The sequence below is a fragment of the Camelus dromedarius genome, chromosome 9, assembly GCF_036321535.1.
Source record: "Camelus dromedarius isolate mCamDro1 chromosome 9, mCamDro1.pat, whole genome shotgun sequence".
Taxonomy (NCBI): domain Eukaryota; kingdom Metazoa; phylum Chordata; class Mammalia; order Artiodactyla; family Camelidae; genus Camelus; species Camelus dromedarius.
In genome coordinates, this window is record NC_087444.1 from 46,805,599 (window position 1) to 46,827,468 (window position 21,870).

Below are 21,870 nucleotides of genomic sequence, written 5' to 3' on the forward strand. Positions count from 1 at the left end.
CAGTGAGGGGGCGTGGGGCATTACCCTAGAGCCAGTCTTCCTGAGTTCAAACCCCAGCTCCCCCCTTTAACTGTATGACCTTGAGGAAGTTAGGTAAATCTCTTGTGTTTCAGTCTCCTTGTGTGTAAAATGGAGGGGAAAAAATTCCTACTTTATAGGATTGTCCTAAAAGCTAAATAAATTATGTATACAACACTTCAAATAGTGTCTAGTACTTAATAAATATCATATAAGCATTTGCTATTATTACTATTATTTAAATTTAGACTTAAGTCAAGACCTCCAAGTGGCCTCAACTTGCCTTCTAGCTCCATTTCCTACTACATAGCCCCTGAATTTTTATGTCTCCACTTCTGACTGTGTTTTTACAGTTTCTGGAGCCTCATGCTTCTGTCAAAATGCCTTATCTGACCCTACATTTCCCCACCCAAGGTCCTCAAAAAGCCACATCTGCTGTTTCACAACATGCCCAGCTCCAGCGGTCTGAATGTAATACTCCTTCCTCTGGACTCTTGATTTTTTTTTTTTAATCTCTATTACAGGATTTCATTTTAGCTAATGTAACACCTGGCTATATTCACGCTTCTCTCCTTGTTAAACTGAATGGAGTGGTTAAGCGCACGAGCCACAGAGCCACTCTGCCTGGGCTTCAGTCTTGCTCCGCCACTTGCTCTGTGACCTTGGGGGACGCATTTAATTTCTCTAGGCCTCGGTTTTCACATCTATAAATTAAAGTTCATAACAGTTTCTGCACTTCATAGGACTGTTGTTTGAAAAGTTAATATAGGGAAAAACCCTTAGAAGAGTGCACGATGCATATAAAAATGCAAATGAAGTTAGGAATTATTGTTGTATTGTTCTCATCTTCACTTCCTTAGCGTATGTGTAACACAGCGCCTTACATGTAGGAAATGCTCCATACGTGCTCATTGCACTGCACTGAGCTCGTACTGAAAAAACCCTGGCTGCTCCCATTACCTTACCAAGAGTAACTTAACTCACTATTTAGAATAATTAAATATGCATTACCTATGCAAACAAGGCAGCCGAGGATTAGTAGAGCACAGCATCCCAGAAAATCCGGTCCCAGACCTGTGGTACTTACCACACCTTCCATCTTCTTCCACAGCTCCTCCAGCTGAGTCATGGGTTGACACCACCAATTGGTGCACTTTTTGTATCGATTGCCTTGAAACCAAAACTGTCTCAGCCACTCAAATTCGACCTGGGGATCATAAAGACAAGGCCGTGGTTAGGATGCCCCTGGGATGGACAATCAAGGACAATAAACTTCGTCACTCCATTCTCCAGTAACTTCACAAGCCACAGGGTGAGAAAAGGTGAGAAAAGCTCAGCTTAACCAGTTCCCAATATAGCTTGGGGTCTCCAGAGCCTTTCTGCAAAGTCAAGAAGGAGAGCAGTCTTAAAGCTTAGTGAGACAACCCAGGTCAGGCTGTGGATTTTCAGTCACATATCGTCACTCAGACGTGAGGAAACTATAAGTCAATCAACAACAAATCCTGAGACCCTCAAGTATACAGCAGCCTATACTGTGTGTGATGGGAAAGACAGAATCTAACAAGATGTGTTTTCATTGAACATCTGTATTAAAGACTATTATTAAGAGCAAAACACAGATACATATCAGAAAATATCAATTTTAGGTTTCTTAGATCAAAAATAAATATAGAATTTACCCATGAGCCAAGAGGAGCTGGCAGTACTATCAACTCATATAATTAAACAATATAAGGCTAATTATGGAGGAACACATTGAACCTCCAGAGCCATTCAGATTGTCACTTTCAATCCAGTCAGAGCCAACAACAATAGGTAAATAGGACATAAAGACACTAATCACTTCTTTTCCTTCCTACAAACCTACGATGGTAAACTTCTATTATAAGCCTCCTTAGCATTTCTCCTTCTGTTCTAACCAAGCCCCACTATTCATTTGGTAACCCACTCCTTTCTCCAGTCTCAGCCCATGTGGTCTGGGTAGAAAGCCAACTCTAATACCAGAGGTAGAATGTGCGATCCACTCTGAGTCAATCAGCCCACCACATTTCTCTAGTCACTGAGTTGGGTTTGGGGGAAACAGACATATGTTTAATCAGAATAAATCTTGAGACTGTCAGAAGATACAGGAAGAGGATTCTGCAACTTTTTTGCAGAATGGGAAGAACGGAGGCAACCCAGGAGGAAGCAGCTGCAAAATGAGCAGATAAAAACCAGGTCTTGGTGACATCAACTGACTCTTGAACAAGCTATTCCTGAAGCCCTTTTTGCTGAAACCAGTTCAGTTGAGTCTTCTGTTTCCTGCAAATGAAGTAATCCCAACGTATAAACATGAGAGGCTAAGTAAAGCTTTGAAAGAATAAGAAATTATTTCTTATCTATTTTCTATCACTCATCTTCAACTTAAGAATCAAATATTACCATTAAAGTACAATTTCATTCATCCCCTAAGCCCTTTTTACCTCTGCCCTCTGAAGAAATGTAGAACTTTCACAGCTTAATGTTGGGTTGTCTGGCTTTGCTAAGATAATCATGTTCCATATACAGGCACAGAGCTATTATAATCTTCACCACAAAGAATTTTTTTTGTTTGTTTATCCATATTGAACTTTCATGAGGCAAACAAAAGCAACTTGTGAAGATTTAACAATGGTGAAAATGGCTCAAGTAACTAACTTGAGAACACCAAGTCATATGAAAAGGTTTTAGTTTACATTAACTAAACGTTTGTTTGATATGTAGAACTGATTTCAGTTAAAGCTGTTTAAACAAAACAAACAAAAAAAGGAATGTGGACAATATTCAGACAATTGTTGCTAAACTTTATGTGTAGTATTAAAAGACAGTGGCTAACAGAGGTAAACTTGACTTCTTTGAAAGGGAAATGAATACAAGTGTAATTCAAGTTCTCTGAAGATACAGGTTTAACAACATTATTTATTACAAGGGGGAAAAAGAGTTCTTTTTAGATTTCACATGAAATTTGTTCACACTACAGAACAGCCTAGCAGCAAAGCACCAAGCCCTAGGTTAGGGAGAGTTGAAAAGGTTTTTCTGTCTTTGGGCTGGTTATTTCCATTACAAGAACAAAACATATAAGCCTTGTCAACCATGACATCCCAGGAAATAAAACTGATTACCATAGGTAATTAGTTCACTCAGTCTATAAAGGTACACTAGAGTCTGGATTTCAGCAAATTAAAACTCAGAAGCAAGGAGAGGGGCATACCTGGAACTCTGCTATTGGACCAGAGAACAAAGAAAGACCCTGTCCGTTTTATTAAATAATGACTTCATCTTCCTCCTCAGATGCTCAACTGTCTTGTGAGGCAGACAGTATAATGGTTAAGAACACGGGCTCTGAAGTCAGTTCAGAACTGGGCTCCACTACTGAAGAGCTCTGTCATCCGTAAAATACGGATAATTACATAATAACCACAAAGGTTTGTGGTGAGGATTAAGTGGGTTAATAATGAACAGCCGACCATATGCCAGGCACTTGCTAGATGCTAAGAATACGGACTGAATGAGGCCCCAAGGCCCAGCACTTACTGTCCTCAAGGATCTCACAATCCTATGAAATTTTCTGAGCGAGGAAAGTTTTTAGCAACCATGTCAATTCATGCTCACCCCCTTCCATTGAGGCCAATCAGGAAAGTTCAATCTTCAAGACTTATTCTTAACAGAGGTGTTTTGTTTTTTTTGTTTTTTTTTCCCATGCATTGAAGTCTTGCCCATGAGGAACAATCTTTGTGGGCATCAAACCCACTGGCAGGCATTTTCTTCAGCTCTGTAACCTGACTTTTTCATTGAGATGTTGTGGGCAAAAAAAAATACCACAGGATTTTAATCAAATGCCTCCCCCACCAGTTATCCCATTGCCAAGAGAAGCAGTTGGCTCCTTCCTTAAAATTAATTAAGGAAGCAAAAAATAGTTCCAGCTGCTTGATTCAGTTTGAGTTACCAAAAAAGTAAGGTGTTTCCTGCACCCCACCCCACCCCATCCTGGCCCCAAACTCTGGAGATGAGAAAGGAAAGCTACAGGGTGGATGCTGTACAAAAACCAAAGGGCTAGGACTTAGAATAGAAGCCTTGTTGCTTCAATGTTTAAAAAAAAAAAAAAAATCAGAGTCTCGCCATATTGATTGACAACGCTCCAGCATCCACGGAGGAGAATCTTCATCCCCTCTCCTGGAGTCCCTCCAGGGACGCTCCCAGGTACCTGAGCTTTCCTGAGGCGCTCTCAGTGTTCGTGATGCTTTTAAACCAAACTCCCAGATTTCGGACTTGCACTTAATGAAAATTCACTATTATTCAATCTTTTGGGCAAAACTACAATACAAAGATAAGTAATGCCCACAGGTATCAGAAGGCAAATTGACAGCCTGGAGAATTTGTAGGATCTTGAAGTGCCTTCTGGACCATCAGAGAAAACTGAAAACATGTTCACAACAGTGTTAGTTACCTAGCTGTGACCTGGGACAACATCACTATAACCCCTCTAATTCACCAGCACTGGCCTTCTCTACGGAATAGTCAAAGGAGTCAATCAGCACAGGGAACTATATTCAATATCTTGTAGTAATCTGTTATGAAAAAGAATATGACAACAAATATATGCATGTGTATGTATGACTGAAACATGATGCTGTACACCAGAAGTTAACAGATTGTAAACTAACAATGCTTCAATTAAAAAAAAAAGATTTTCTCAAATTATACACTTTATTCATGTATAATGCAAATAATTTTATTTATTACATTTCTTCTTCTTTTGTCTTCTTCCTATTTTGGATATAATTTTCAGTTTTACTTTCCTTGATCTCATCTATCTTGTCAATAATGTTTTTCAATTGTTATAAAGTTCCTTTGTACTATTGGGATGAGAACTGTAGTCTTTTTATTTTTATATTCTTTTATCACATGCAAAGTGGATTTAATTTCTTTTTCCATACAGACATCCAACTAATCTTTCCACCATCAGTTATTAAATATTTATTTCTTTCCAATGAAAGAAAAAATAGAAAAGCTTTTCTCCTGGAAATGTCTTAAAAAACTCTGAAGGGGAAAAACAAACAGAATCCACCCACCTACCTGAACCTTGGTCACTGCGCACTTAAGACATTGGGGAGCAAAGTTTGTAAGATTCCAAGACCATCAGAGCTACAATATCACCATTTAGTTGGAAATCGTTTCCATCACTCTGACAGGTAAGCAAAAGTCACATGCTCTTCTTCTGCCAAGTTAGTTTGGGTCCTTGATTTGGTCCCAGGTCAGTGTATGCATTTCCCTCATGAGATGTGGACACATGCCCAATGGAGTCAATGTCTCAGTAATTTCAGTAATTACTCAGTAATCACAGTAACTAATTTCAGTAATAACTGAAATAAGTTATTTCACCAAGAAAGACATTAGACCAGAGACAGATGCTAAGGTTCAATCTACAAAGAGCTACCCTATGAAGGCCCTTTCACAGTAGCTCGAAGGAAGATGCAGGTCTGACCAGAACAAGATGAGGACCAAATGAAGACATCAAATAGTGCATTTCCCCAGGGGAAATTTACTAGGTATTGAGACCGAATTCCACATTTTACAATTTCCTTCTAAGAAAGAAAACAGACCATTCAATAACAAAGCAGGAGATTCTGCTTATAAGTGATCAAAACCCTTTTTAAGAAATTGGAAAAAAAATTAAATTCTTAAGATACTCAGTTCCAATCCCCAAAGTCTCCAAATTGCTTGGTTAGAAGCTATCTAAGACAAGGAAAGCCAGTCACTTCAAAACTCACACAGCCTGACAGTCTGTAGCATCTAAAACCAAGGGCTTTATCCTATAATGAGTCCAGCAAAGGCACATGGCCTTTAAGAAAGAGGAAAGCAAACAATAAGAACCAGGGTAAATATTATGGACATTCATGCTCTCGTTTAACAACAGGACACAGTAGAGAGTGAGTGCACCAACTTGTACAATGAAAGAACAGTTTCTGATGATGCGCCCTGACATATGGAATTCACTCTTAAAGTAAGGAGATGACCTTGAAGAATCAAAGATTGAGGGGACAGAGAAGACTGGCACACTATTTAATTCAAGATCTCTCCATTCAAGCCTAGGCAAGCCTCAAGGGTCTAAGGTTTCTGACACATCTCTTCCCCAGCTGCTAACATACACAATGTCATAAGGAACCAGCCACTGAAGCAGATGGGTTCAGATGACAATACTTTCCTGTTAGATAAACAGCATTTTACAGATAGCCCTCACATATCAATGAGAACAAAATATCGGAGTCATTCATAGAAGCCCAGAGAGGATGGGGCGGGCGGGGGAGTGGTTAGCCCATGTACACTTAAAGAGTGAGCCCATCCTGCCAGCCTGGCTCCTAAAACTGCAAGGTTTATCCAGACAGCAATACAGAGTAAGACATAACTTTGCTCCCAAGGCTAATTGAGTGAGGTCACCAGGCCCATAAATGCTTATCTTTCCAGAAGCTCTAGCTCTCAGCGATGTCTCCAGCAAGGACAGATGAGAGAGAACACAGGACACTTATCAGGCACAAGCAGGTAAGAAAGGCAGTCCTGGGTTCAGCTTCACCTCAGAGTGGTTATTATCTCTCTGGAAGGCAGAATTTCTTTGCCTTTGGTTCTGGAGATCATGGCAACGTTTCACTAAGTGTGGAGTAGCTCCTAAAAAATTAAGTATCTTTTTAAAGATATTACATGACATTGTGGGAACACTGTTTCTCCTCCGCTCAAAAGCCTTCAATGGCTCCCCATTTCCCTGAGAGTAAAAAGGAACGTCCTTGCCCTTACAGACACCTCTGATGACCACCTACAATCTGCAGTTCCCCAGTCCCCGGACACCATCTCCAAGACCTTGTCTCCATCTCCTGTGCCTTACAGACTCACTCCCTCCATTCCCACCAGACTGTCCCATAACTAGTCCATGAACACCAGACCTTCTCCCCACACACAGACCTGGCAGTGGTTTTGCCCTCTGCCCGCAACCCTGATGCCCAGATATCCACGTGGCTCCCTCCCTTACCTCCTTCAAGTCTCTGCTCAAAGGACATCTTCTCAGTGGGGATGTTCTCCACTTATCTCAATCTCCATTGCCTTGCTCTGTTTGGTTTTTTCTCTAGACTTATCAAATTTCTAACATGCTACACATTTAACTGATGTAGTGTGTTTATTATTTATTGTCATCTCCCTGCAGTAGAATATCAATTTTATTTACCAATGTATCTGAAAGCACCCAGAAGAGTGCCCTGCACATGCTCAGTAATTATTTATTGAAAGGATGACTGAGAAAATTTTTGTATTCCAAACTCTCTACCAATCTTTCTAATTACATCAAAGAAAACATCTTTGATGGATGATAATCTTCAACAATTCTCAAAAAACAAAAAACAAAAACCCCAATTCTCTACCACTTGGTAATCTCTTTTTTCCTTTTAGCTTTTTTTTTTTGAGGTGTAATTTACCCACAACAAAATTCACCCATTTTAAAGTGTAGAATTCAATGACTTTTAGAAAGTGTATGATGTTGTCCAAGAATCTCCCTTTTCAACGTGAAGAACAGAGACATCAGGCTCAGAGCCTTCTCCAGCCAAGAGCATCTGGAATAGAACAGCATTCCTGATCTCACTGGCCAGAGTTTTCTGGTTATTTTTTTCTTTTGGCTACTCATACTGGCTTTCCATTTAAAGTGGTAATAGAAAGCTTCCTTTTAAAAAAAAATATATTTACATTAAAAAAATGAGTAGATTCTTTAAAAAGTGTTGAAAAGATAACAATAAACGTAGTCCAAAGATAAAGCAAAAATTGAAAGGATATTAATGAAAATAACAAAGTTTATGAAACATTGACTCATGGGATCCAGACCTGCTGGCCTGAGAGACTGCAGAATCATGCCTAATTTCATAAACAAAGGGCAAGGCATTGACACCTGCCAGGACGGTCCACCCTCCGTTCTCAACAGCCCCTGTTGGAAGACTGTCCTTCATGGGTGTCTTGTATCTCTGCCTGTCTGTGAGCAAGGCACTGACTGCCGTTTGCTTCAGACTCTCATTGCAAGGATGTCTGTTTAGTGAACACCCTTGGAAAATACAGTTTCTCCCTCCAGAATAAAGGGCAGGTTTGCTAACAGACTGGGAGGATAAAGACGTGTCTTGATCTGGCGCAAAGGACAGGCATGCGCACTACCCATCACAGAAGATTCCGGTTCCCTCCACTCAGGCTCCTCTCCCGGGACGCAACCCCTCGGGGTGCCCATGCACCCCGGCCCATCTGCGTGACCCTGTGGAAGCAGGTTGGAGAATTGGCACAATAACACCGATGCTCTGGCTACTGCTACATTGTAAGTAATGACCTGTCCTTTGTCTCTGGCCCAGGAGTCTCATGTCTCACATTCACAGCAAACTGTGGCTGATGAACTTGTCAGCTTGCAAGTAGGATAGAATATTCACAGTCCCTGAAAGTCCTTACCTCGTTGTGGATTTCTTCACCTTGTTTCAAGACAGCAGGCTCTAAGGATTTCAGAGAGAATTCACCATTGTCTGCCTCATTGCGGACATTCTGCAGAGCCAACTGGCAGCGCTGTAAGATATAATCCAAGGTCCCCGTCGAGCACTGCGGAGACAGAAGCAGCCACTGAGATGATCAGCAAACTCCAGGTGTACCATCCCTCTGTTCCTAGGATGTCTGTCCCACTTCTGTGCAATCACCTGTTGCCCTCACAGCTCAGCATGGGCTCCTTAACTTCAGAATGACTAGGGCAGCTTTCCCACTGGGATCCGTGCAGCCAGCTTGGCCTCACTTGGCCACACATCCTGCTGCTTCTCTTTTACTACACAGGCCTCACATCTCTAAAGAGTAGGCTCCCCCAGGCTGTAGCCCTGTTTCTCTCTATATACATCTTACATACACTGCAGAACCTAGAAATGAGTCCTAAATGTACAAGAAACTTACTAAGTAGATATTGGACAAATAACTAATTCACCAAGAAGTTAAGGACACTGCCTTTATTTCAAGTGCCCTGAACCTAACGATGGGAAAGACAGGTAACCAGACTGTCCAACTGGTTCAAAAGCACACAGAATACAACAGCAGTGGCAGGAGAAAAAAAAAAACAAAAAAAAAAAACCCTGAGGTTATAAACACTGGGCAAAGGACTCATTTTCCTTTTCTGCAAAAAGCATACACTAGGCAGTCACAAGTCCTTCGCAGAAGAGATTCTTTAAATCACAGAGAGTATGTTGTTCATGCCTCTAAGGCAAGTTTAAAGGCGTCACTCAGTACCTGGCTATCAGCAAAGGCACAGATAACTTAGTCCATCCCTCTTGGAGTCTGTGGGAGCAAAACAGAGGTCAAATGGACTAACTCCTTCTTTGAATGAGCATGTGTCAGAAAAGAAGAGGATGCAGGTGGAGTGTGCATCCGTTTGTTTTGATAATGACATGATTTCCTAGAATGATAAAAAAGCAAGCTATAAATATCCTTTAGACCCAATGAGGGAAATGTAGTACTCAATATATTTTTATTTTAACAGCTATAATTTAAACGGATCCCTTAGAAATAACCTTGAAGGCTAATCCCTTAGTACAAAAATTCTTTGCACAGTTACTGCCACTTGATACAATGTGACCTGGGCATGCCTAGGAAAAAAAAAAACAAAGTTTCTGTGCAAAAAATCAGAAACTTGACTAATATGTATCTGAATATGATGATCCCAAAGTGCTGGGAACAGAAGGGCAGCAGCTCCAATCTGCTACAAAGGGAAAAACAGAAAATGGAATTCAATTACCACTCACTTTTGTCCCACAGCCACCCCTACAACATATTTTTAATGACATTCTGTCTATAAACGTGTTCTAACTGCACCTTTACTCTCCCAAGTATGGAGTAACCTACATCAGAGGTAATTAACTGAAATGCCATCTACTCTAACAAAAGATTAAAAACAACACAAAATTTCCCATCAATAAGGGACCAGTTAAATGAACTATGATGGAGCTATTTATACTGGCAGCCAAAAAAAAAAAAAAAAAAAGGAGGAGGGAATATATTTAGTTAGTTAGTTAGTTAGTTAGTTAGTTATTTCCCCCACCCTGGGTGATTAGAGTTTTAGCTGATGTAAAGAACCTATAATCAGGCCTAGTTTTTTGAGGGGTGGTGGTGATGGTAACAATTTTATTGAGATATATAGTTCACATGTCAATTTACCCACTTAAAGATACAATTCAATGCTTTTTGTATATCCACAGAGTTGTGCAACCATCACTACAACTAATTTTAGAACATTTTTATCCCATACCTTTGAGCAGTCACCCTCTCCTACTTCTACTAGCCTTTCCAGCCCTAAGCAACCACTAATCGACCTTCTGTGTCTACAGATTTAACTACTCTGGACACTTCATATAAATGAAATCATACAATATGTGGTCTCTTGTGATTGGCTTCCTTTACTTAGTATATTTTTGAGGTTCGTCCATGCTGTACCTTGTGTCAGTCCCCCATTCCTGTTTATTGCCAAATAATCATTCAATTGTATGGATACACTGCCCTTTGTTTATCCATTCATTTAGGCTCCTCTTCTTGGCTCTTAACGAATTAAGCGACTATGAACATTCATGCACAAGTTTTCACTTCTCTTGGGTATATACCTAGGCATGGAATTGCTAGGCAGTACGGGAACTCTGTATTTAACCTTCTGAGGAAGTGCCAGACTGTTTTCCAAAGTGGCTGCACCATTTTGCATTCCCTCCAGCAGTGCATGAGGGCTCTGATTTCTGCAAATCCTCACCAACACTTGTCACTGTAGTTTTAAGGACAGCGGGTATAAAGTGGTATGTCATTGCGGTTTTGATCTGCATTTCCCTGATGGCTAATGATGCTGACTATCTTTCCGTGTGTTTACTGGCCATTGGTATATCTCCTCTGAGCCATGCCTATTCAAATCCTTTACCTTTTAAAAAAGTTGGATTATCTTTTTTTATTAATTAATTAACTAATGGCAGTGATGGCTCCTTATGTTTATTTTTTGTTTTAGTGATTAAACATGCGCTGGATTATCTACCTTCTTAATCACTGAGTTGTAAGAGTTCTTTATGTGTTCTAAATATGGGCACCTTGTGAGATACACGGTTTGTAAATATTTTCTCTCATTCTGTTATAGTTCGTCTTTTCACTTTCTTGATGGTATCCTTTGAAGCATATAAGTTTGCAACTTTGATCAAGTCCAATTTATCTGTTGTTTTCTTTGCTTACTTACTTTTGGTTTCATATCTAAAAAAAATTTCCAACTCTTAAGAATTGATAAGTAATATCTTGACAAAATACTGATAAGTAATTATCAACAAGGTTTACCAAAATGGAACAAAAAGTGCAGAATAGGGTGTAGAGGAGGCTACCATTTATATTAAAAATTTAATTACACATGTATTTGCTTATATATGTATTAAATGTCACTGAAAGGAATAACAAAAATCTGATAACACTGGTTGCCTCTGGGAGGAGAAGGTGGTTGGCACAAGGAGAAAGAGACTTTAACTGGAAACTCTTAGGTACTTTTTGAATTTTGAATCATTAGAATAACTACCTATTTAAGACATAACTGTACATAACATTTAAATTTACAAAAAACAGACATTCTGTACTGAACCCCAAGAATATTCTGTCACAATCAGACAAAAACTAAAATCAAACACAGGTCGAGAGTCATCAGACATAATTTACTCACATGAAACCAAAAACTAGATAGATATTTTTCCCTGATAACCAAAATGAATTTCAGAACATCATTTCCTTAAGACAATCTGTTTCCTACATACTGTGAATAGGCAGAAAATAGCAAATCATTTTGTTTGGCACAAAAAAGATGTCTAATTTAATACTGTGTGAAGGAAAGGACATTTGTAGAACAAGTGAGTATAAAGTTGCACGAATCTTTTTCTCTCTGTACTGAGGGAAATAATAATGCTAACTATAGTGCTGGGCAAAAAATCTTTTCCTTCTTCTATTACTGAAAATGTAAGACGAAATTAAAAAGTTTTAAATAGGATAAAAACATAATCCTGCCACCTTACCTTATTTTAATTATTTTTATTGCACGTGATTCTTTGTCCACACACAGTTGTAATCAGTACATGCATATCAGTGTATATGCTGTTTTTCACTGTTTATAAATAAGTATTCAAAACTACCATTTTCAATGTTTCTCACTGAGGTGATACTAATAATTTAATTAGCTAATCACATAATATAAAGGCATTAAGGTTCTGTCCAACTTTTCACTACTATTATCATATGAGATAAATATCCTTTTATATATACTTTTGAATTATTTCCTAGGTTTGATTCCTAAAAACAGTGTTGTGCAATCAAAGACAGGAGTATTTTTATGATGCTTTTTACATATCCCCACATAGCTTTCCAAAAAATATACCAATTAGGAAAAACTACCAGAAATGTATGAAGGTACCATTTCATGGTAACTTAACCAGCAATGAAAATTATCATTTTTGACTTCTGGTAAAAATATTTTGGAAGAAATAAAAAGTTAACCTTAAAACAATGATTTTTTAAAAAAAATATTTTTAGATTTAAAGTAATTTTTAAAGCCTGTATACACAGGATCATGTATAACAGAGCCAGCAAACTTTTTCCTTTAGGCTTGATAGTAAATATTTCAGGCTTGCAGGCCACAAGGTCTGTGTTTAACTACTCAGCTCTGCCACTGGAGCTCCAAAGCAGCCATAAACAACAGGCAAGCAAATGAGCATGGCTGTGTTCCAATAAAACTTTATTTACAAAAGCAGCTGACTGGCCCACAAGCTACAGAATTTTCTCTGACCCTGATCTACAATATAGAAAGCAGGATGGTCACATCTCTCACATTACATGTGCCTAATTAGCAAAACATCACGTAGCTTGAATTGAAGCGGACATAATATAAAAGACACAGATTTGGGATAATGTGTTTCTTCTAACAGCACCGCTATACATATCCACCGCTTTATTAAAAGATAATTAATGCTCAAAATTCTGCCTAAGAATTAGAAGCTACAAATACAGCTATGACTAAGCACAGAAACCTAAACCTCAGGATATTTTGAAAGCACTGCTACTCTAGTGAAGCTGGTTCACTTGTTAAAAATTAAAAAAGGCAATAAGGCCAGAGGGGTACTTTTCAAACTGCATTCCAAAGGGCTCCTTTTGGGAACTTCCACGTATGCCTGTATCTATTGTAGGAGGTGGAGAAGGAAAAGTCTCCTGATCTCTCACAAGCTTTCGTCCAAAATTTCCATTTGGCAGCTCCAACTCAGCCAGTTCAGAACTGAACAAACTACTGTCTTCCCCTAATGTCTTAGATCCCTGTTTCCATCATGGTAAAGTCATCTCCAGCTCACCCAGGCTTGAAACCTCAGAATCATCCAAGAGCCTGGCATGTGACAAGCATCCAATAAAGAACTAGTTAGTTACTTGATTCATTCATTCGTTTGTTCATCCATCCATTCACTCACTCTTACATCCTTCCATCCACCTCAATAGGTCAGTTGCCAAGTCTGACACCATGTCTACTACATCAGTCAAGGGAACTTCTTCTTCTCCCGTTACCACTATCTTACTTCAGACCAACAGGTTTAGTTGATATCTCCATCATTTTCATCTTCCTAAAGGTATCTCCAGGATGTCACCACAACGATAAATAAATCATCAATAACCCCCACCTGCCAACAACTTAAGTTAAAACACACCTCATCTGATATACAAGACCCTTCATAATCTGGTCCCACTCAGGAATCAGCATTTATCTGCAAACACTCCTTTTCTGGCATCCTGGGATTCACAGCACAGCCACTCAATATTCCCTCTGTGTCCCCAGCCCATCCCATCCCAACATCTCCACCTGGGTCCTCATTCCACTAGCTGTCCTAAAATGTCCTAAAATCCCCTAATCCCTACTTGTTCAAGTCCTACAAGTCTCCTCACTCATGAGGAGATGCTGTTTGCTACTCTCTGTTCTGCACCAAAACTACTTTGTTAGACTGTAGGCATCTCGAAGATATCAAGCTGTCCACCATTCCTGTTCACAAGTGCCTAAAAGAAAACCTTGAACACTGGAAAGTTGAACGAAAGTTTCCAGAATGGATGAATGAACTAAAATCACCTCCCTCCTTTTGAATAGCAGCTTTCAATCAATAGCAATTCTTCCAGTTAAGACTCACTGATGACATAATGTCTCTTGCTTTATTATGAAACACTCAAGCGTGTAAGTGGAGACAGAAGAGCCTTCCACACAAAGAGCTTTGGTCGTTCCTGTCTTCAATGGCTTTTCATCAGGACAAATGAAAAGACAGTAGTGGTAGTAGTGGTGGTGGTAGTGGTGGTGGTGCTGGTGGTGGCGGTAGTGGTGGTAGTGGTGGTGGTGGTGGTGGTGGTGGTGGTAGTAGTAGTGGTAGTAGTACGAGTAGTAATTTAATAATAGTAATAGTGACTAACAGTCTTTGAATGCATACTCTCTCAATACCAGTCACTCTTCTAAAAAACTTACATGTATTAATTCATTTAATCCTCACAAGAACCCTATGAACTAGGTATGATTATTACTCTCATCAAACACATTTTCCCACACTTCTAATTCATCCTTTTGTACCTCTGAGCTCAGCACTAATCTTACCAGCTTGGACCAGGAAAGACGCCAGGATGCACAGAAAAAGTAGCCACACACTCAGAAGGATTCTTGAGAGAGTTCTAGCTAGAAAGACAGATGTCTATATCCTTTTTTTTTTTAAGTGGAGGCACTGAGGATTGAACCCAGGACCTCCCTCATGCTAAGCATGCACTCTACCACTGGGCTATACCCTCCCCATATCATCCTGTATTACACAAAAATTGAGTCTATTTTGTACAATACAAAGCACATGTGAGATGCTTTATAAATGCTTGCTCACTCCTTTTTGCCTGCCTCCCTCCCTTCTTCCTTCCTTTCTAACAGAACTTACTTTTAGGTCTCCAAGATAATGATTTGTGTTTTTATCTATCTAATATTTGTCTCTCAAACGAAAAGGGAAGTTCACCAAAGCTAGTGGCCATAATTGTCATGTTGATGGCTCGCTCTCTCTCAAGCCTCTAGTGCTGCGGGACACGTAACAGACACTCAGACATTTAGATGAAGGAAGGAAGGAAGGGAGAAGAAGGGAGATAAGGAGAAAAGGGGGGAAGGAATGCTTGATGGGTTTGCTGGCATCTTGATTCAGACACTCACGCCCTCTCTATCACCCAGCAGCATGACAGGACCAGCTTACTAGAAAAGAGCTACTTAAATACCAAAAGGTACGACGCTGCCTCGTGGACTCACAGTCTCAGGACTGAAAAGGTCTTGTGCCTGTGTGTCCCTGACACTTTATGTATCCCTTCTGCCCAACTCTCTCACACTGGTCCCCCTGTGGTACGATGAAAAGTCAAGCTATAAAAGCAAAGCACAGATAACAAGCTTGGATACGAGGTCAACTTGTAATCCTTCTCGTGATCATTCCCCTGCGCCCTGGAACTCTTCTTAGCTGAGCACAAAATACTCGAGGGTGACTACTTAGGGCTTTCCTCATCTCTTAGGTTTCCATTCTGAACTAGTCTAATCAGCTGACTAGCAGCCACTGCAAGTAGTGGCAGAATTTAGCAATAAAGTCCGGGTTAGGAACACAACTGGGGAGCTGAGAAATTCCTTGGCACCGCTGTGACTTTCTCTGAAATTTACATTCACATGCCCAGAAGCCTGACCCAAAAGTTAAGGGAAATGTAAATTCTCAACCATCTGAGCCCAGTCACAGTTAACACATGCACAAGCACACACACAAATCTACCCTATTTTGTTCTGGCCGTCTCCTGCCCTTGACCTTGACAGATACAAACCCCTCAGAAAATCTCTAACCAGCAATACCTGCCAAGATGCCCTCTCACCGGCACCTTGTCCAAGAAACATAACCCCAAGAAGCAAAATTGACTTATCCCATGCTGTGAACACTGGATCCAACACAACTCAAAGCTAAAAAAGCAAGTAAATAGAGGCTAAAGTCGAGTTAGATGGAAGCAATTTTCCTATCAAATATTCTTCCAAAGTTCTATGATAAATTGCTCATTCAACCACTTCTGTCATATCCAATTAAGTTTGAGTCACATTTTTATTTACACTTACCTCTGCCACTCGGTGAGTGGAACTAAACCGAGGTGGTAAGCCAGCCAAAACACAGTGTTGGTGGGTGGCATTGAGATCATCTGCAGAAACAAATACCAAAAATTAAAAAAAAAAAAAAAACAAAAAAAGAAAGAAAGAGAGAAGGAAAGAAAATCACCTGACACAGACTTATTAGTCACTCGATATTATTTAACTAAAATACAAAGTAAATAGTAAATTCATTATTCAAGAAAAATGACAATAACCAAGGAATTGACAGTTATCCTGTATTCTTTAAACCATTCTTTGTAAGTAGGATGACACTATATATATATAAGTCATATGGTATAAAACCACTAATGGTGTAAAACCATCAAAAACCATGATGCTTTTAGTAGTGAAAGGGGATGTTACCAATAATTATTCCAGGACAACAAGTGCAAACCAGGATTGTCCTCTGCTAACAGGACATAGGGTTACCTTACTTATTTGTAGTCTTGTGATACCCTCTCACCACCTTTAGAATTGGCCAAAATTCTTTCATATTACTTGGAGTTGAACATCTTTCATCTGAAAATCGGCCTCACTCTCTCTCTCTCTCTCCCTAATCAAAGTATCAATTTTGCCCTAACAATTTTCCAGGCAGCAAACCAACCAACTCAGCATGTTGCGAAGCTCTGGCTCACAGAACAGAATTCAAGCCTACAGATTCATGACCCAAGCATGGAGTAGGCGGTGGATTCATCAGCTTAAGAACACGCCTAAAACCACATACAGCAGGAGGAAAACCAAAGGCCAAGTTGTTGTGTATTCTAAGAAATGATGCCATATGTGAGGCAGAATCTGTATCACTTTTGCTTAGGACATTGCTCCTTCTATTACAAAGAAGAGAACTGAATAGAACTGTTCCCACCAACACATGATTTCCGACATAAGCAGCAGAGGCTTCTTAGCAAGATACCAAGAAAGACAATGACGTAAACTAGAAGGCAAAGACCACTATACCCCGTAGGTGTTAGCAAAAACAACCTATAGTATTATCTCTAAACATAAACGGAAATACAAAATGCCAATTGCATGACTCCTGCTGACGGACATTACAGAGTAACCAGGATGAGGTTTACCCTTTTACCTTAACAACCATAAGACAGACCAAAAACAGGAAACAAAGGTTTTTGATACAAGAAAGCAGAGCATGATATTACCCCAAAGATAAGAGAAAGAAAATAGGTAAGCCCTACAATTGCCCTAGCTTACTACCTGGGAACAGTTTCAAAACCACAGAGTAGGGAGGGAGAAGTCAGAACTTGAGTTTTCAGTTTCCCCTCTTGCTGAGCTGTGAAGACAGACTAGAGTTTAGGAAGGCCGAGGCAGCAGAGATGTGTAGGGCAGAACACTGCCAGAGAAGAACCTGCACAGGGAGAGAGCAAGCAGACATCTGCAGCAGGCAGGGTTCCTTCAAGTCTTTAGGTAAGCTCTGATCTGTGCACGTAAGAATACAAAGCAGCACCAGAAAGCTGTAGGCTGAACGAATCTCAGACCTCATACAGGGCCAGGAGTACTTTGTGCTCTCAGCAGCCAGAATGGCTCCTACTGAGATAATGGATAGAATCTTTAGAAAAGTATCATCTTAGAAGGAAAGTTAAATAAGCCCTATATTAAAGGCTGCCCAAGGTCCATCAAAAAGCTTAACAGCAAGTCTCAAAAGGATCCAACCTATTCCATATAATTCAATTACTCACTAGAGTGAAATCCAACACTATTTAAAAGCATATAACAAAATCAGGCATCAACAGATAAAACTGGCCATATCCAGCATTCATTCAAAAAATAACAGAGAAATAAAAGATGTACGATACATATGACATTGACATGTAAGATATATACATATCTTTCTTTCCCTTCATATATACATATCTTACATATATGTATGAAGAGATAAAATGAAGCTTCAAAACACAAAAAATAGAGTGACTAACATTAAAAATTCCATTGAATGAGATGAACAGCACCTAAGACACTGAAGAAGAAAAGGTAAGTGAAGTAGAATGCACAGAAACTACCCAAAAACACAGAGGAAAAAAACACTATAAAAAAAAATGAAAGAGCATCAATGCCCTATGAGACAATATTAAGCAGTTTAACATAAATGTAATTAGAGTCTCAGAGGAGGGAGAATACAGAAAAAATAATTTGTTAATGTTGGCCAAAAAGAAAAGTAAGAACAAAGAACAAGAGTGACAAATAGAAAATATTAACAAATAAGATTAATATTAACCCAACTGTATCATTAATCACTTTAAATGCCAATGGCCTAAATACACCAATTAAAAGACAGAGATTGTCAGAGCAGATGAAAAAAACAATATGCAACTATATGTAGTCTACAAGAAATTCACTTTAAATATAAAGACACATATAATTAGAAGGAAAGGGATAGAGAAAGATATATCATAGAAACACTAATCAAAAACAAAGCTGGAGTACCTATAGGAATTTCAGATAAAGCACACTTCAAAAAAAGGAAAATTATCAGGGATATAGAGGGGCATTACATAATGATAAAGGGTCAGTTCTCCAAGAATATGAAACAATCCTTAAGGTGTATGTGCCTTATAATAAAGCATCAATATATGTGAGGCAAAAACAAACAGAACAGCAAGGAGAAACAGATAAATCCACTATTACAGTTAGAGATTTTAACATCCCCTCACAGAATAAATCCCTCAGGCAGAAAATCAGTAAGGACACAGTTAAACTCAAGAGCACCATCAACTTAACTGACATCTATAGACTACTTCATACAACAACAGCAGACTACACATTCTTTTCTAGCTCATGTAGAACATTCATCAAAATAGACCACATTCTTTTTTTTTCTTTTTTTTAACATTTTTTATTGATTTATAATCATTTTACAATGTTGTGTCAAATTCCAGTGTAGAGCACAATTTTTCAGTTATACATGAACATGTATATATTCATTGTCACATTTTTTTCTCTGTCAGCTACCATAAGATCTTGTATATATTTCCCTGTGCTATACAGTATAATCTTGTTTATCTATTCTACAAATTTTGAAATCCCATCTATCCCTTCCCACCCTCTGCCCCCTTGGAAACCACAAGTTTGTATTCTATGTCTATGAGTCTATTTCTGTTTTGTATATATGCTTTGTTTTTTGTTTTTGTTTTTGTTTTTTAGATTCCACACATGGGCAATCTCATATGGTATTTTTCTTTCTCTTTCTGGCTTGCTTCACTTATAATGACATTCTCTAGGAGCATCCATGTTGCTGCAAATGGCATTATGTTGTCGATTTTTATGGCTGAATAGTATTCCATTGTACAAATATACTACATCTTCTTTATCCAGTCATCTGTTGATGGACATTTAGGCTGTTTCCATGTCTTGGCTATTGTAAATAGTGCTGCTATGAACATTGGGGTGCAGGTGTCATCCTGAAGTAGGGTTCCTTCTGGATATATGCCCAGGAGTGGGATTCCTGGGTCATACGGTAAGTCTATTCCTAGTCTTTTGAGGAATCGCCATACTGTTTTCCACAGTGGCTGCACCAAACTGCATTCCCACCAGCAGTGTAGGAGGGTTCCCCTTTCTCCACAGCCTCTCCAGCATTTGAAAATAGACCACATTCTTGAACAAAAAGCACACCTTAGCAAAGTTTTAAAAAAAAAAGAAGTTATACAATGTCTGCTCTCAGCCCACAAAGGAATTAAACTAGAAACCAGTAACAGAAAGATGACTGGGAAATCTCAAAATACTTAGAGATTACACAACACACTTCTAAATAACATATAATCAAAGAAGAAATCACAAGAAATATTTTAAAAATATTTTTAACTAGGTGAAAATAAAAATACAACTTATCAAAATTTGTGTGCTGCAGCAAAAGCAGTGCTATGAGACAAATTTATAGCATTGAATGTATATGTTAGAAAAGTAGAAAGCTTTAAAATCAATAATATAAGCTCCCATCTTAAGAAATTAGAAAAAGTATAGCAAATTAAATTTAAAGGAAGCAGAATTTTAAAAATAATAAAAATTAAGGCATAAATTAATAAAATCAAAAATAGGAAATCAATAGAGAAAATCATTGAAACAAAGCTGGTTCTTTGAAAAGATGAATAAAATCAATAAGTCTCTAAGCAAGCTAAGAAAAAGAAAAAAAAAGAGAACACACAAAGGCTAATACAAGGGATGAAAAAGAAGACATCACTACAGAACCTATGGATGTCAAGGAGATAATAAAGTAATACTATGAACAGCTCTCTGCCCACAAATTGATAAACTAGATGAAATGGATCAATTCCTTGAAAGATACAATCTGCCAAAACTCACACAAATAGAAATAGACAAACTGAATAGGCCTATATCTGCTATAGTAATTGAATCAATAATTAATAGCCTTTCAAAATAGAGAGCTCCAGAAATGAATCTGGACAGACCTTACAGTTTTCATAAAAATCAACTCAAAATAGATCATAGATCTAAATGTAAAATGTGTATGTATAAAACTCATAGACAATAACATAGGAGGAAATCTGGATGACTTTGGGTGTGGTTATGACTCTTTACGTGCCACCAAAAGCACAATCCATGAAAGAAAGAACAGATACACAGGACTTCATAAAAATTAAAAACTGTTCTGTGAAAAACACTATCAAGAGAATAAGAAGACAAGCCTCAGACTGGGACAAAATATTGGCAAAAGACATGCTCAGTAAAAGATCTATCTAAAATATACAAAGATCCCTTAAAACTCAACAATAAGAAAACAAAACAACTGTATTAAAAAAAAAATGAGCAAAAGACCTGAACAGATAGCTCACCAAAGAAGATATACAAATTGTAATAAGCATATAAAAAGATGCTTCACTACATTTGTCATGGGATTGTAAATTAAAACAAATACCCACTATACACCTATGAGAATAGCCAAAATCCAGAACACTGACATCACCAAATATTAGTGAGGATATGAAGCAACAGGAACTCACAATCATTGCTGATGGGAATGCAAAATGGTACAGTCACATTGGAAGACAGTCTGGCAGTTTTTTACAAAACTAAACACGCTCTTACTCCCAGACCCAGTAACTGCACTGCATGATATTCACCCAAATGAGTTGAAAACATGCCCATACAAAAAAACCTGAAAATGGATGTTTATAGCAGCTTTACCCATAATTGTCAAAACTTGGAAGCAACCAAAGTGTCATTCAGTAGGTGAGTGGATAAACTGTGGCACATTTAGATAATGGAATATTATTCAGCACTAAAAAGAGAAGTGCTATGAAGCCATGAAAAGACATGAGGAAACTTACAAATGACTACTGTTAAGTGACAGAACCTAATCTGAAATGGTTACATACTGTATGATTTCAACTCTAGAACATTCTGGAAAAGGCAAAACTATAGAGACAGTAAAAAGTTGTCAGGAGTTGAGGTGGGAGGAAAGGACAAATAGGAGAATTACACAGGATTTTTAGGGCAGTGAAACTTTTCTGTATGGTACTATAATGCTGGACCATGTCATAATACATTTTTTTAAAAAATCTATAAAATATACAATACCAAGAATGAACTCCAATGTAAAATATGGACGTTAGGTGACAATGTAGGTTAACTGACCATAACAAATGTACCACTGTGGTACAGGATGT

General features: G+C 38.5%; 1 protein-coding gene across 1 annotated transcript in view; it reads right to left on the reverse strand.

Annotated features, from left to right (window-relative positions):
* Positions 1-21,870, reverse strand: part of FTO (FTO alpha-ketoglutarate dependent dioxygenase) — a 345,458-nt gene that overhangs the window by 192,999 nt on the left and 130,589 nt on the right. The window contains exons 5-7 of the mRNA XM_010990070.3: positions 16,208-16,287; positions 8,500-8,643; positions 1,106-1,225 (exon numbers count right to left, since the gene is read on the reverse strand). Coding sequence (XP_010988372.1) covers positions 1,106-1,225; positions 8,500-8,643; positions 16,208-16,287 — 344 coding nt within the window. The remainder of the gene's footprint in view (positions 1-1,105; positions 1,226-8,499; positions 8,644-16,207; positions 16,288-21,870) is intronic.